At 64.7% G+C, this 16,034-nt stretch overlaps 1 protein-coding gene across 5 annotated transcripts; it reads right to left on the bottom strand.

Moving 5' to 3' along the window:
* Positions 1–335: 335 nt before the first annotated feature.
* On the bottom strand, positions 336–15,906 carry STK36 (serine/threonine kinase 36). 5 transcript variants are annotated; one of them, XM_059727534.1, is made up of 25 exons: positions 15,719–15,906; positions 15,372–15,590; positions 15,151–15,281; positions 14,779–15,028; positions 14,440–14,533; positions 14,105–14,274; positions 13,441–13,601; positions 13,126–13,252; positions 12,871–13,014; positions 11,803–11,982; positions 11,517–11,623; positions 11,191–11,296; positions 10,822–10,942; positions 10,104–10,231; positions 8,907–9,008; positions 7,709–7,807; positions 7,390–7,484; positions 7,106–7,169; positions 6,755–6,865; positions 6,030–6,104; positions 5,575–5,746; positions 3,912–4,059; positions 3,570–3,729; positions 1,910–2,641; positions 336–1,319 (listed from the first exon to the last, which is right to left on the bottom strand). In XM_059727534.1, the coding sequence occupies exons 1-25, from the start codon at positions 15,800–15,802 to the stop codon at positions 1,173–1,175; spliced, it is 3,927 nt and encodes a 1,308-aa protein (XP_059583517.1). In that variant the 5' UTR covers positions 15,803–15,906; the 3' UTR covers positions 336–1,172. The 5 variants fall into 5 exon arrangements, with proteins under 5 accessions (XP_059583517.1, XP_059583520.1, XP_059583519.1 ...); XM_059727537.1 differs by having other exon boundaries at positions 11,526–11,623; XM_059727536.1 differs by having other exon boundaries at positions 11,517–11,620.
* Between the last annotated feature and the right edge of the window lie 128 nt (positions 15,907–16,034).

Below are 16,034 nucleotides of genomic sequence, written 5' to 3'. Positions count from 1 at the left end.
CGATCGGGTTTTTTAAAACTTGGATACATACTGCAGCCAGCGGGCAACCCTGCCGCAGCTCTGTGATCCCACAGGAACTGCTGCAGCGTGCTAGCGCAGCCTCCGTTGAACGGGAGGAAACTGGGCGCTGTGTCTCTGGCGATGCCTGGCACCGACGCATCCGCGTCCGCCCGGGGTCACGTCCGTCCGTGCGCTTGCTCCGTCGCTGACGCACAGCCCTGGTTCCTGACCATGTTCTCGAGCTCTTCAGGCCCCCGGGGGCAACGGTGCCTGGACCCAGCCTTGGGGCTGGGGGTGTCTTTTGTGGCCCCAGGCAGAGAGCAGGAAACCGCCCAGCCAGGCAAAAGTCATTTATTGGAATAAAACAAACCAGAGAAATAGCTGAAAATGTGGGGGTGGAAAGGTCCAGGCAAAGGCAGAGCCCCATATTGGACCCCCCCACACTCCCGTCAGCAGGATGTGGCACAGGGGTCTAAGGGGAGGGGAGCTGGGCTGTGTTACTTAAGCACCATTATTGCTCCCGGTTGGGGAATAAAGAGGTTCCCCCAGCAGCACTTGACTGTCCAGGGTCCGTCCCTGTCCTGCCCAGCAGCTCCGCACCCGCCGTCCCAGCTGAGCCAGGGAGACCATCCCCAGCTCAGCTGCAGTGGGAATGAGACCCAGCCTCCCCCACCCCCACCGCCGTTGACAGCGGCTCCTGACTTGTCCAGGCCACTGTGAGACCCCAAAAATGGGGCAGGACACGTGTGGAGCACGCTCCCTGCCTCACAATGGCTTGGGCTCATCCCTGCTGAGTGAAACCTCGACTCCCCGTGCTCAGCCCACAGGACTGGGCACTTCTGTGAGGGACAGAGACCAAGGAGACCCTAGCTGGATGCCACCCTGGCCGGACTAGGGGACATTAAGGCACATCCTGGGGCCACAAGGCCTCTTGGGAGGACAAAGCTGTGAGTGGGGACCTGCTCAGGGCCAGGATCTCCCTGCCTCTTGGTACCACGATGGAAAGGAGGCGTTTCAGGTCCTTCTCCATGCCCTGGGTGTCTCCAGTCCTCCCTCTCCATCAGTTCTTGCTGGCTCAGCGCTCCAGGCATCCTCAGGAGATGAGCGAGGTGGCAGCTCCGAGTCTGGGCAGGCTCTGGAGTGTCTCTCCGGAGCGGGCAGGTCCGGCCCCCTCAGGCGCTGTGCGTGGGCCGGAGGAGGTGGATGAGTTTCTCGCAGTGCCGAGCCGAGGCGGGGCGGGGGCTGCGGGAGAGACTGGCCTGGGACCCATTGAGGGATGCGGACCCCAGCTTCTCGCTTGCCTTGAGAGACACCAGCACCTGCGAGAGGAATGGGAAGCCGCGCCAGTCACCCTGCGCCCCCCACCCCCAGCCACCACCTTCCCTCCCAGCTAACCACCCTTGGCGGGGGGGAGGCCCCTGGCCCATCCCTATATCCCCTGCTGCTGCCTTGCCCTCAGTCGCCACTGATTGCCAAACAAGGGCAACCCCAAACTATGGCAGTGAGAGTACGTGCAGGCTGCAGCCGTGGGGGGAGAGCAGGCCTGGCATGGAGCCGGATGCAACTGGGGGGGATGAGGGGCACTTCTCTGCTGTGCCACTGACCCCACCACAGGGCCTAATCTTGTCTCTTCACAGGCCAAATCCAGGCCATGGACTGGAGGTTACCAGCCCCTGAGCTAGGTGACCTGCAAGAGTGGGCACCCTGCTGCACCGGTACCAAGAGTGGCGCAGGCAGCCTGCGTGTGGCATGCGATAGATGGAAGAGAGGACAGGGAGCAGAAAGCAGAGCAGGGGATCAGACAGGGAGCAGAAAGCAGAGCAGCTGCTTTGGTAGGGAGCACGGGGCAGGGAGCAGAAAGCAGAGCAGCGGATGGGGCAGAGGGAGGCGCGGAGGCCACGGGCGGTACCTGGCGTATCCCAGGCTGGCGGCTGAGGGCCCGCAGGGCGATGAGGGCAGCCTCCCTCACCGCGGGCTGGGAGTCGTGGCAGGCGCAGTGCAGCAGGAGCCGGGGGACCTCGTTCCGGATGAGCACATCTGCTAGCTCGGCTGAGTTGCGCCCCAGGTTGCCCAGGGCCGAGGCAGCGTTGCTGCGGGTCCTGGCCTGGGGGTCTCCCAGCAGCCGCACCACGCAGGGCATGGCCTGGGCCAAGCCCTGCGCCAGCCCGCCAGCCTGGTAGGCCGCGTTGCCCACAGCGAAGATAGCCGCCCTGCGCACAGCCCCATCGGGGTCACCCAGGAGCTCCAGCAGCCGTTCCAGCAGCCCGGCCAGGCCCCCGGGGAGCCCCAACCTGTGCCGCAGCAGGTTGCCCACAAGGCTGCAGGAGCCGGCACGCACCAGGGGCTCCGGGTGGCCCAGCAGCTGGCTCAGGGCCTGGCCAGCGCCGTCGGAGCCACCCAGCAGGCCGTGGAGGAAAGGCAGGTGTGCAGAACTAGCCCGCGCCACCTGGGCCAGTAAGGCCAGCAGCTGGTATGTGGGCTGGGCATGGGTGCCGAGCAGGACGGATGACAGGAAGGTGACGGCCGGTTCCGATGCCACGGCCACAAACTGCCCCGCTGCCCGCTCGTCGCGCAGAGCCAGGTGGCAGAGGAGGCTCAGTGGCAGCTCCGTGGCTGGCAGAGGCAGGTGGTGGCAGCAAGCCTGGCGGGGACAGAGAGAGGGGGGAACCAGCTCAGCAGGGCCATGGTAGAGCCACTACACACCTGTCCTGGAGCCACTGGGTAGGGCTGAACTGGCTCTTGCTCCTGGCACTGGGACATCTTGACCAGCACCGGTCCAGCAAGGCCAACCCCACTCACCACAAAGCAAACATTTGGCTCAGGTCCGTCCTGCCCCATCTCCCGTGTCCCAGGGCAGAGCGGAGCTGGCGGGCGAGTGACCAGGTCTGAGCAGGGCTTTCCCCTGTTCCTCCAACACGGAGGGTCCCGGCAGGGCTGGTGCAGAGACCGTGCCCCTCGCTCCCTGCCCCAGAGCTCCCTGTGCCCCTTTGCTCCCCGCATATGTCCAGCCCCAGTGCATCTGGCTATGCTCTCAGCTCTGGCACGTCTGGGGCCATGAATCCCGCCTTGAATGCCCCATGTGGGGGACAGGATGGCCTGGGCTTGGTTGGCAGCTGCCGGCCTGCTCATCCCATGCCTGGACCCCTGCTCTGTCTGGGCGGAGACAGGCAGGAATAAACCCCAGGGACTTTCTCTTCCCCATTCAGAGCGGTGCAAACCCTGCTCCTGTCCCCTCCAGTGTCCCTCCTAGGCCTGGCCTCAGTCTCTGCTCCTAGGGAAGCCCCTCCAAAGCCCCCGGCCTCCTTGCTGCCCTGCTCCGCACCTTCTCCAGCTCTCCTCTCTCCTTATGGAGCTGCAGGGAGAAACCAGTTCTGCCCCTGGTCTTACTGGCTTTGCCCACATGCCCCACTGTGCCTCGGCAGAAGCCTGCAGTGCGGGCACAGCCAGATGTGGGCACCAGGCACTGCAGGTAGGAAATGAGAAGGGAAGGGGGCGGCCCAGGGTCCTGCCTGGGAAACAGAAGGAAAGAGCACGGGACAGTGGGGAGAGGGGAAGGGGGGCCCAGATACCTGCAGCAGATGGGCAGGGATCTCAGCCTCGCTTGCGGCCTCCACCATCCGCGCCAAGGTTTCCTCATCCACCTCCACGGCGAAGGGGAAACACAACAGCTGGCAAGTATGGAGCACTACAGCAGGGACCAGCCCAGGGTCTCCGTCCTCACCTGCCTGCCTGCAGCCATGACAGAGCACACAGCTTAGCAGAGGCCGCACTGGGGTGGGAGAGGTCCACGGGGGCCCGCAGGGAGTCCAGCTCCAGCAGCGGGGCACCGTCAGCTGCTCCATGCATGTTCCAGTGCCCTTGAATGCCACTGGTGCCCTACCCTGCCCCGGCCACCCCTGTGCCCAACTCACGTCTGGGTCAAGTGAAGCAGGAAGTCGGGAGACAGCAGCTTGCGCAGGGTGGCTAGGGTAAGGCTGCTGGGCTGGGCCAGCTGCCCGAGGCAGAGGTGAGGCTCCCGGGTGAAGACGAGGAGTGCCAGGTTGAGGAAGAGCAGGGTCCCTGCAGGCACGGGTTGGCACGGAGGGCCGGCTAGCACCATCTGGGCCCCAACTCCGCGCCAGCCCCAAACCCACCGCGGCCACTGCGATTCCAGCAAATCGACCAGGGAGTTGGTAGCTCCAAGACCAGGCAGTCGGCTGCCATTGCACTGAGCTGCCCCCCGCCATTCAGCTCCATGTGTCAGGGGGTTGAAGCCCCCCACAGAGGCATTGGGTGCTGGCTGCAGCCCAAGCTGGGGCTGAGCCCGGGCTGTGCCAATGCACCTGCCGGGACTCAGCCGTGCAGGGTCCCGGCTGGAGGACCCTGGCCCCACTCATGCTGCCTTGGGGAGGGCAGGAAAGGATTTGCCCCCCGCTCAGGTCAGCCTGGCTTGCGGGGTTTCCCTCTGCAGCGGGGGCACAGCCTGGGCCTGGGCTCTCTCCCACGCTCACCAACACCCGCTGGCAACAACAGGACGTTGGGCCACGGGCCCCTGTATCCCAGGGGCAGGGGTGGGGGCGATGCTCAGGGTTGTGTCGGGGTGACTGTTGTGCGGCTCCGAGACTGCACACGGGGTTGGTCTGGGTGGGTTTGGACAGGGCTGATCCTGCCTCGGGCTGGACGTGACCCTGCAGCTCCCTGCCAGCCCCACTTGTCTGTGATTTTTATGATTTCTCCCACAGCAGACGCCAGCCCCCCCAGCAGTACAGATGTGTATGGAGGGAGGGGAGGGGTGTCTCAGGCATCTGTCTACCATATCAGAGCAGCATCAGCTAGAGCCAGCTCCGCAAGCAAGGTCATGGTCATGGGTTCCCGTAGTAGACTCCACCTGGGTCCACGGCCCAGGGGCTGGGACGTGTTGAACCTGCCCCACAAGCGGCTCAGAAATCCTCCTCCCAGCATGGCCAGGGGCACGCTAGCTTTCCACATCCTGCAAGCAAGTAGGGTGGGCTGCACGAAGCCCCCAAAGCCCTGGCGGAGGTGGCAGGATTTGTATGGGGCTGAGGAGCCAGCAGTAGGCTGATCTGGTCCCAGAGGGGAAGGTGCAGGGTGCAAGGCACTGGGGCAGACAGCACGGGGCACCTGGTGGGATCCTCAGTGACAGGAGCCTGCAGCCGAAGCCCCACGGGCCAGTCAGGAGCTCCGGCCCAGAGTCAGTGACAGACCCAGGGGCGTATGCAGGGTCTGTGACAAGCAGGGAGCTGCCACACCTGCTCCCCACCTCCCCCAGCTCCTGTCAAGGCCCCGGTACAGCTGCAGCCGGGCACAGGCACAAGCTGGAGGCCTCCAGACCCCAGGGAACCGCCCTCTCCGGAGCCAAACCCACAAGCCAACAGGAGCAGAGCTCCCAGCTGCCCAGACCCATCCACAAAGGTCTGCTGGAGCCAAAGCCAAGGCTCATCCAGCCACTCCCAGCTCAGAGCAGGCCCATGGAGACTGTGAGCCCCCCTCCCCAGCAAGAGGAGCTGGAGCCCTGGTCCAGGCCACAACTGGTCGGCAGGGATCACAGAGGGTCCCAGAGGCCTGGCCACCTACCTTGAGGGGAGATGAGGTTCCAGTCTGGCTCCGGGGTGGGCTGGCCAGGCCGAGGTGTCTCACTCTCCATCTCAGGCTCTCCACGGGCCAAGCCAAGGGCCGCAGCGACCCGGTGCCACGTGATGTCCCATAGCTCCGAGCCAGCGAAGCCCCACGTGCCCACACCCTCCTCCTGGCAGGGGGAGAGCCCAGATGCCAGGTCCAGATCAGGGCTCAGACTCCTCCAAGCCACGTCACGACAGAGATGCCTTCTCTGTGGGATTCCCCAACACCTTTGAGCCCTGGCAGCGGCTGGGTGTGGACCCCAGTAACCAACCCCCCCACCCCATGCAAGCTACTGGCTCCAACCAGGGACCTAGCAGAGCAGTGTGGGGGGCTATCCAAAAAGACCCTGCTGGTCATGAATGGCCTGGCTTGATCCCATCCACCCTGGCCCAGGCAGAGGAGGGAGGTACCTGGGCCAGGAGCTCCAGCAGGAAGAAGAGGAGTCCATCATAGAGCCCAGTGCCCAGCGGCGGCGGGAGACACAGCTGTAAGAGAAGGGAGGGGGTGGGAGCTGGACCTATACAACCTCCACAGCCCCTCTGCTTTCCTGGGGGCAAGGGCAGGGTCGATGCCCAGGGCTGTGTCAGGGGTGACTGTGTCGTGCACCTCTGAGGTCACACATGGGGTCCAGACGGGGCTGATCCTGCCTCAGGCTGGATGTGACCCCTCAGCTCCCTGCCAGCCCCATTCTCTAAGACTGTCACCTCAAGCTGTTCTAGTGACTGGTAAGAACCAGGATCAGTTGTGATCAGGGCACGAACAGGGACCTGGGAACCCCAAATACTTTGTACCGAGCTGTTCCTGCCCATACCGTGCCTAGAAAATCCCCAGCCGCTGCCACAGACCAGCTGGTGGGTGGGTGGGTGCTCTGTGCAGGCTTGTCTATGGACAGTTCTGTGCTTTGTCACCCCGAGGCAGCCTGATGAGACCAACAACACTCGACCCCACGCAGGGCACCGGCAGCGTCTTACAGCGGTCATGGCCTAATGTAAAATCTGGGACCCTCACGACCACCCCCAGACCTCTCCCCTGGACACCGTGGCTGCCCCGTGCCCTGGGCTGGGTGTGGCCCTGGCCCAAGGGAGTTGGACACCCCGGAGTTAAATGAAGGGAGAGAAGTGCCCGTGACCAGTACCTGGGCACGGGCGGTGAGAGCGTTGGTTAGAGCTGCCGTGGCTTCCTCCCCGCCGAGATCGACGGCCACCCCGTGCTGGCGGAGCTGAGTCAGCAGGAATCCCGCAGCACTCTGGGGCCAAATGGAGGGCTCAGGACCAGCTTCCCCAAGAGGCAGCCGCAGCTGCCCTGCAGCCCCACATGGCCGCCCCCCAACAGTGTCAAGCACCTCCCCCCACAGAGCAGGAAGTCAGACCGGCCCCCACCCCCGGACTGGGCTGTATCAAGCCAAGCCAGACCCCGCCAGCACTGGAGTCAGGGCAGGAGGGGCAACAGATGCGGGGATGGGGGCAGGAGGGGACGACGCACTCACCACAAGGGAGACAATAGCCGAACGGGTGAAGAGCTCGCCAGCCTCAAGTGCCACCACGTCTAGCCTGGAAGGAGGGGTGAGGAGAGGCTGAAAAGTTCCAGCCATTGCCCCCCACAACCCCAGAATGCGGCCACCTCTGGAGAGCAACCGCAGCACACAGTAACGTCCCCCTGACCCCTCAGGGGCATGTTGCTCTCAACAGCACAGCACAGGCAGGCTGACCTGAGCCCCCTGGGGCAGGGGGTACATACCAGGTTGCAGGGTGGAGGTAAGGGAGCACTTACCCGGGTGGGGGTGCCTGGAGCTGCAGGGTGAGCAGAGACAGGAGGTGCAGGGTGGCCTCCTGAGCCTGTCCCCGCACTGGCTCCGGCATCGGGATCTACCAGGGGAACAGTGCGTGGTGTGGGGCAGTGAAAGGGGACAGGCCCTGGGCAACCTGTCCCCTTGGCACCCTCCCAACCTTGGCCAGTATGAGCCCAGGCCATCTCTCTGCTCCTTCCCTGAGCTCCGCACAGTGTCTCCATCACCCCCCAGTACAGCCGTGGGTCCCCCGTTCCCCTTCCCCTGCAGTGCCCACCTGCCCCAGGGGGTGCCGGGACCTACCTCTCCCTTCAGCAGTTGTGCCAAGGCCCCTGGCACTTGTGGCCCCATCTCCAAGAGGTGGCACAGGCTCTGGCTGACGTGGCAGGCAGCATATAGGATCTGGGGGGGGAGGACACTGGCCTTGACCCCAGCCCCACAGCAGGGGTGGGAGGTCAAAAAGACAAAGAACATGTTAGGAAGGAGCGAACTCAAGACAGAGAGGATTGTGCTGCCCTTTATAAGCCCCCGCGGTGTCCGTATCTTGAATCCAGTGCCTAGCTCTCGTCCCTGCAGCCCCAGAAGGAGAGGAGCTAGAGAAGCTGCAGAGCAGGGCAGCAAGGAGGTTGGGGGCTGCGGAGGGGCTTCCCTAGGAGAAAATACTGAGGCCAGACCTAGGAGAGATGTTGGAGGGGACAGGAGCAAAGTTTGCAACACACTGAATGAGGAAGAGAAAGTCCCTGGGGATTTATTCCTGCCTGCCTCTGCCCAGACAGAGCAGGGGTCACGGCACAGGACAAGCAGGCCGGCAGCCACCAACCAAACCCAGGCCGTCCTGTCCCCCCCATGGGGTGTTCAAGGGGGAACTTGTGGCCCTAGACCAGGGAGAGAGGAACAGGAAATCTCTGCTCAGACCCAGGCACTCACCTTCTAGCTCCACTCTCTGCGCCTGGGATACAGGAAACAGGGCAAGACGGACCTGGGGCCTGAAGCAGCACAGGGCAGCTCAGATATTCTTATGTGGGGCCCCCAGGACCACTGTCTGGACCCATCCCCAGCTCCTTGGCAGGCCCCAGTAGCGGGCTAAGGGACCCCTGAAAACACACTGCTCTGCAGCCTGCTCACATGGGAGTTGCAGGATGCCCCAGTCCCTCCTGGCTGGCACAGGGTAGGCAGCAGGGACTTGTCAATGGGAACTGGCTTTCCCCAAGACCAGCTGGGGGAAGGGTAGAGTAGGGCAGGGGTGCTACCAGCTAGCAGCCTGGCATGGAAAGGGGTGCCCTGGAGGAGACAGGGGGCAGAGCCAGGGGGACCTCCCTGGGAGAGGATGGTGCTGGCACAGCCCGGCAGGGACTGCTCCCAGCATGTGGGTACAAGAGCCCCGAGCACCAGGGCTGGGCTCTATCAGCTGCGGCATCACAGACGGATGCCCCACGCCCCACTTCATGGGGCACCGATGCCCAAGGAGAGGACAGACAGAGGGACCCGGGTTGGCCATCACCTTGAGCCCATTCAGGGAGCAGGTTGGGCGCACCAGCTTCTCCAGGAGCTGCCCCAGGACCTGGGGAGTCTCGGCCAGCATCTGGGCCACGTGCTGGGCAACCTGCAGGGGGTAAGCCAAGAGCCTGGTGACCCCATGCCCTCTGGAGACCCCCAGGCAGGGGTGGAGGGCACCTGCACCCCTCTTTGATTCCTGTTCCACCCAAAGTTTAAACCCAACTGTTGAGAGGGACAAGGCGAGGCTGAAAGAGTCAATCGACCTCAGGGCTCAGTGTCATCTCCTCGATTCCTGCTCATCTCTCTCCACTCCCAGGTGCGAAAGATCTCCATGTTCCCCTGCTCAAAGCAGCCTCTCCCCTGCAATCTACAGCTTGATCCCCACTTCTGCTCACATCTTCCTCCTACTCCCAGCCCTGCAGACTGGGTCTAGTGGTAGCCAAAACCCCTCAGCTCTTGTGGAACAGCGTGAGCTCAGGTGTAGAAATGACTGATGGTGAAGTCCTGGAAGCGCTGCCAAGGTGCTCATGGTGAGATTTTCTTTTGTGAATCTGAACGGTGATGGTGACAGGCCAGTGACATGCTGCCTTCTGCTATTTTAGCTATTTTCTTGCCTAGGTTTCCTGGGTTTTTTAAATTTGAGATCCCACCTGAGCGCATGTCCCAGTAGTTCTGTGTGGTTTTGGTTTGATCTTAAAACACAATAATACAGGGCCAGCCCCTGGGGCCTATTAGTAAAGTTTCTAGTTTCTCTCTAACTGAAAAATACGTGTTGCGCTACCTGCAGTGACAGGCTGCACTACCTGCACCCCCTTTTCAGACTCCTCAATTCACCCCTGTCGCCGCACTGGTGCTGGCAGGGCCCAGCAAGGGGTGCTGTCCCCGGCCCCACTGCCCTTTTGGTCCCTGGAACCGATTCTCTGCCTCCACAATGCCCTGGCTGAGATGGTCACGCTCTCCCTCCCCGAGTTCCCCCTGGGGTCAGATTTCTGCCCATCCCCTCCAAGCTGTGCCCTATTATACCCCAGCCACTTCCCACCCCAGAGGTGGCTACGAGCGTCTGTCAAGTCTTGAGGGACCCTGGCCATAGATCAGCCTGATGTGATCTCCACTCTCAGCTCCTCTGTTGGAAAGGGATGTCCCTGCCGCACCCCCCAGGGACCTCTGACCAGAACAGCTGCGGGAAGAGGCCTGGCCTGACCTGCTTCTTGGCCTCCCGGCACCCGCCACGCCCCAGAGGGATGCTGCAGGCCGAAGCCAGCGCTGCCATGAAGATGTCAGCCAAGCGCTCGCTCTGCTCCTGTGTGGTCTTGGCCTCCTTCACTGAGCCTGGGATGGGAAGGAATCAAGGGAGACTCAGACATGAGGAGAAACAAGACAGGGGCAGATAACGCTGCCAGTGGGGAGCAAGGAGCACTGGCAAGGCTGTGGAGAGGAGCCAGAGGCTGGAAAGCCCAGGGGGCTGTGGGTCAGGAGTGAGGGGCACCAGCAGGGCTTGGGGGGAGGAGAGGGCTGTAGGTTGGGAGTGCAGGGCCCTGGCAGGGCTAGCGGGGGAGGCAGGGGCTATGGGTCAGGGGCACCAAGATGGCAGGCATGGGAGGAATCCATCCCAGCCGCTGCCCATTTCTGACTTTGCCCAGGGCTCAGCCCAGGGCACTGATTTTGAGGAGGCACCAGAGCAGCAGTCCCTGGGGAGCTGGTGCCACAGCAGAACCCTGCAGTGTAGCGGAGGCAGTGAATGCCAATCTCAGGAGCTTCCCCAATGACCTCCCAGCAAGAAGGAAGCGGGAAGCCCAGCCCTCAGGCCCCACTAAGCGGGGGGATGGGAGCCAGGCTGAGGGAAGGAAGACGGGGCTGGGCCAGCCTGGAGTGGAGAAGAAGGGCAACACAGCACATACCTGCTGGGACGGGCCACTCACCAGAAGCCCCTTGGAGGAGCGTGTCCAGGAGGAGGTGGTGCTCAGCACACAGCCCCGCGTAGAAGGGGCCAGCGACAGAGGAGCAGCTACCGTCCATGCTCTCACACAGCAAGGTGAAGCCCTGGAAGGAGGGGGGAGTTGTCACCAAGTGGGGAGGGACCTGGTGGACCAACTACCTGGTGCTGCGCGGCCTAGGCCATACAGCAGCCTGCAGGAGCAGGCCCCCCAGGGTAGCCCTAGTGCTAGGGGGTGGGTGAAGGGAGACCAGTGGGACAATCCCAGGGGTCCCTGACTCCCCAAGGCACCAGACGGAGCTAAGCAAGGTGTGGAGGGGCTGAGAGCCAGTGGGGGCGGGGGGCGCATAATCACCACGACACTTTGCTGCTGGAGCCGCCTCTCGCCATCCATGGGCTGAGCAAGCAGCCGGGGCAGCAGGGCCAGGAAAAGGCGGGCGGCCTCAGCAAAGATCTCCAGGCTGGGGGGAGAAAAGGGGTCAGTGGGGGCCTAGGCAGAGCCCCGTGGGACTGGCAGGGGAGCAGAAGCAAGCCTGGGCAGCCCGCAGGGAGGGCCAGGGCCCCCAGACCACATCCCCAGGCTCCTGTCCCCTGCCCAGCCCCCAGGCCACCAAGAACCAGGAGCCGGGGTCCCAGCAGTGATGTCCATGTCCCTCTGAGTCTCTCCCCTGCCTGCCGCACCCCCTGCACCTTCCCCTTGCTATGCTCCTCTCCTGGTTGAAATCGCTGGTAAAATAACCCGTCGTCACAGCAACAAGGTCCGTCAGCACTGTAATGCTCCAGGGCTGCTGTGGGAGCAGAAGGTGCCCATGAGCCGCCCGGTGCCTGGTGGGCCAGGCCGAGGGGCCAGCGAGAACAGGGACCCTCCTGACCAGGCACCATGTTCTGGCAAAGGCACGACCCTCCCCCAGAGACAGTGACCATGCCATGCCACGCCAGCCCCTGGCCCATGGCTGTGCCTGCTCACCTGCATGGTGCCAGCGCTGTCCAGGACCTGCCCCGCCAGGCCCAGCAGGACACGCGGCAGCTCCAGCTCCCGGCAGAGGTGGTAAAGCCGGGCAGCGTCGCAGCGGGTGGACAGCAGGTTCCCTATGACACGCAGTGTGGGGCGCAGCTTGGACGCCCCCTCCAGCATCCCCTCCAGCACCTGGGAGGGGAGAGACAAGGCAGATCGAGGGCGCTGAGACTGGAGTCACCAGGTGCCGGGCATTCTAGAGCCGTGGGGCCAGCAGGGAGTTGCATGGTCACATCCAGCCCGAGGCAGAATCAGCCCCATCCAAAACCACCTAGACAACCCCCGTGTGCAACCACAGAGCCACACAACACCAGCACCCCCGATACAGGCCTGGGCATCACCCCCACCCCCACCCCTGCTCCTGGGATACAAGGGTGCTGTCGCTGCCAACGTCCTGCTGCTTCCAGGGGAGTTGGTGGGCACTGGACAGAGCCCAGGCCCAGGCCGTGCCCCCATTGCAGAAGGAGAGGAAACCCCCCCCGGGGCCAGGCCAGGCTGAGCAGGGGGCAAATCCATGCCTGCCCCCCCCGCCCAAAGGCAGCCTGAGTAAGGGGCAAGAGCCTGTAGCCAAGACCCTACAGGGCTGCATCACAGCAGAAGTGTTGGCACAGCCCCAGCCTTGGCTGCAGCCAGCACCCAGCACCTCTGAGAGGGCTTCAACCCCGAACCGGTGGGGGTGGGGGGCAGCCAGCACAGCCCCAGCCTGGGACACCCCCCAGCAGAGCACAGGCATAGCTGCGCCTCGACCCTCCTGCCCAGTGCCCGTCCAGCCTCGCCTGGGACCCTCCCATGCTGCAGCGCCCCCCAGCTCTGGCATCTCCCTGTGGCCGCCCTACTTGGGCAGTGAAGAAGTGTTTCCTGAGATCCAGCCACAACCTGCCTGGCTGCAACTTCCATCCCTGGTTTTACAGAGGACAGCAACCTCCGTCCTGCTCTCTGCAGAAGAGACATTGCTCTCCGTCGCCTCAAAGGGCCCCCTCCGCCGGACAGAAACACTGAAGCCCTGCGCCCCACGCTTACCTGCTGGCTGGCATGGTCCAGGCGGGCATGCAGGCGTGGCAGGAACCCAGGGTCCCCCAGCAGGCTTAGGGGCGCGCTCAGCTGCAGCCGGGACGGCTCTGTGGCCTCCACCAGGTGCTGCCACTCCTCGTCGCTGTCCAGCTCCTGGGTCAGATGTGAGCAGGGCATGGGGGACTGGTTAGCACTGCCCCCAGTTTGTGCCCCCAGTGGGCTCCCTGTCTCCACAGCCTGGGTGGGGTCCGGCAGGTGGCTCACCTCGTTCTCCAGGGCTACAGCTTCGATGCTGCGGCGGCCACGGGGCCCCGCTTTGCCTGTCCCCAGTGGTGGGGGGGCCCCTGGCTCTGAGAACTCCCGCTCACAGTCCTGGGTGATGCAGTGCTCCCTGCCCAGGGCAACGGTGCTGTTAGGGGCTGCACGCATGTCTCCCCACACATGCCCCCCCACGCTCTCTCCTATCTTCAAGGCAAGACTGGACGGTCACCTTACTGGGGTTACCTGACCCCCAGTTATCTTTCCTGCTTGATCTTCCAACGTCCCTTCCGACCTTACAACCTACGAATCAGCCCTCACCCTGGCGTTGGGGGGGGCTCATCCACCTCCCGCTCCGTCCTGTTCGGCTCCAGTCCCTGGGTGGTGCGGGGCCCGTCCACGGCGGCTGCTCTAGGCCTGGGGCCTGGCCCCCCTTTGCCGCTGGGGTCCTGTCTGCCTGTTGACTCTGTCTTCGCCTGCTGCTGGGAAGCCGGCCGGGAGGGTCACAGCTGCACTGGACCAGCCAAGCCCAGTGCTCCCTGCCCAACCCCATCCAGCTGTACAGGGACCTCACCCAGCCCTAGCGAGAGCACGGGCACACAGGGCTCTCACGGTGGCATAAGGGGAATCACAGACACACACAGGTCTCGCACCAGTACAACAGTGTCCTGCTGCTGTGGGAGCCAGGGGCATGGTGGCACAACTGCCTCCCATGGGTAATTTCAGCCCATCTGCAGTCAAACAACCCAGGGCCCAGCTGACCCATCCCTCCTGACCCTCACCTGCTGGGGCAAGATGCTACCCAGGACAGCTGCTCTCTGCCCGCCCAAGCCCAGGGCATGGGTGCCCAGAACCGCTGGCAAACCTGGGAGCCGTGAGAGCTGGCCCAGACCATGCCATGCTCCAACCACCCCTTAGAGCCCACCGGTCCCAGCACCTTCCCGCTGCCGCCCCCAACCCGTCCCAACCCAACCAATGGCCGCACCTTTCTCCTGGTCTCCTCGGCCATCCTCTGCCTCGCCTTCCGCAGGATCTTGGACTGGCCTCGCCGAGGGGCCAGGGAGTGGGCTTGCCTCTCCTTCAGTGCCTGCAGCTCCGGAGGCAGCTTGCTGGTGAAGGGGTTGGGGATCCCCCGCTCCTCTGTGTCCTCGATGACTGGGAAGGGGATGGGGGGTGTTAAGGCCAGTCAGCCCCAGTCTCCTCAGGCTGTGAGGGGAGGTGGCGGCAGGGCCTGGAAGACTGGCAGCCCCTGGAGGGGCTTGGGGCCACAGTCCCAGGGCAGAGGCGGGAGGTAGCGATGGCAGCGTGGCAGGTACTCACTGGTGACGTGTCCGGCGAGGAAGGGGTGGCCCAGCAGCTCCGGCCACGACAGGCGCTGGCGAGGGTCCTTCATCAGCAGGCCCTGCAGGAAGCTCTGCGCAGCACCAGGCACACGCCGTCACCCTCCCCGCAAAGCTGCCCCCCACCCCCCACTGCCAGCCCCGGGAGACGAGGAGCGGGCAGCAGCGATTAGAGCACCCGGGAAGCGTGGGAGAGTGGCTAGAGCCGGGGGAGCGGGGTTAGGAGCCAGCACAGGCGCATCAATCAGGGACAGCTGCCGTGCCCTTGCGAGCCCCGCGGACACCCGCCCCGCAAGCCCCCTCCATCCCGCGCCGGCACCTTGCAGGGGGGGCTCATGCTCTTGGGCCACCTGACGGGGTCGCTGACGATGAGGCTGACGAGCTGGAAGATGCTGGTGGTGTAGAAGGGGGGCGCGCCGGCCAGCAGCTCGTACAGGATGCAGCCCATGGACCACAGGTCGGCCGCGTGGTCGTAGGGCTGCTCCTGCACCAGCTCAGGCGCCATGTACAGCGGCGTGCCCTTGATGGACGTCAGCACCAGCGTGTGGATGCTCATGGCCCGGGCGAACCTGCCAGATGCGCGCCGGGGGGGAAGGGGGCCTCAAACCTGTCCCCCAAACCAAGGGATGTTCCCCCCCCCCCAACCCCCACTCCAAGGGGCACGTCGTCGCCCCCCCCCGCCCCGCGTTACCCGAAGTCGCAGAGCTTAATAACGCCGCCTTTGCCGAGCAGGATGTTCTGGGGCTTCATGTCGCGGTGCAGGATGCGGTGGGAGTGCAGGTAGTAGAGCGCCGAGACCAGCTGGGCCGCAATGGCCTGCACCTGCGAGATGCGGCGCTGAGCCCCCCCGCCCTGCGCCGGCCCTGTCCGTGCCTCGGTTTACCCCGCCGGCGCCGTGCCCCCGCCCGCTACCTGCTCCTCGGGCAGGCTGCCGTCGTCCTCCAGGATCTGGAAGAGCTCGCCCTCCGCGTAGTCGGTCACCACCACCACCTCCTTGTCGGTGTCGAAGCTGTCCAGCATCTGGATGATGTTGGGGTGGTGCAGCCCCCGCATGATCTCGATCTCCCGCTGCAGGTTCCTCAGCTCCTTGTCCGAGCGCCCCAGCTTGGGGATGAACTTCAGGGCCACCACCTGCCCCGCCGGCGCCGCCGTGAGCACGCCACGCCACGCCACGCCACGCCACGTCACGCCACGCGGGGGTCAGTCCCTTCCTGCCCCCCCCCCGCCCCCCGGGGCACCGTGGAGGGGCGAGCGCTCACCTGGGCGCTGTGCTTGCGGCGCCCCTTGTACACGCGCCCGAAGGAGCCCTCGCCGATGACCTCCAGCACGTGGTAGCGCTCCATGGCCGCACCTGCCGCGGCACAAGGGTCGGGCCTGTCCCTCCGCCCTGCCACGGGTGTCCCGTGCGGCCTTGGTCACATCACCCAGCCCTCCCTGCTCCCTTCCCCCCCCCCCATCAGACCGCCGACCCGCCCGCGCCCCTTCCCCCCGCTCAGGCACCGCCGCGGACGCCCCCGCTAGCTAGGCCCCCTCAGGACCCCGCCGCGTCGGCGCTGCTTAGCAACGGCCGCCTGC

The sequence above is a fragment of the Alligator mississippiensis genome, chromosome 4 (assembly GCF_030867095.1).
Source record: "Alligator mississippiensis isolate rAllMis1 chromosome 4, rAllMis1, whole genome shotgun sequence".
NCBI classification, from domain to species: domain Eukaryota; kingdom Metazoa; phylum Chordata; order Crocodylia; family Alligatoridae; genus Alligator; species Alligator mississippiensis.
This window is presented reverse-complemented; position numbering and strand designations above follow the sequence as displayed.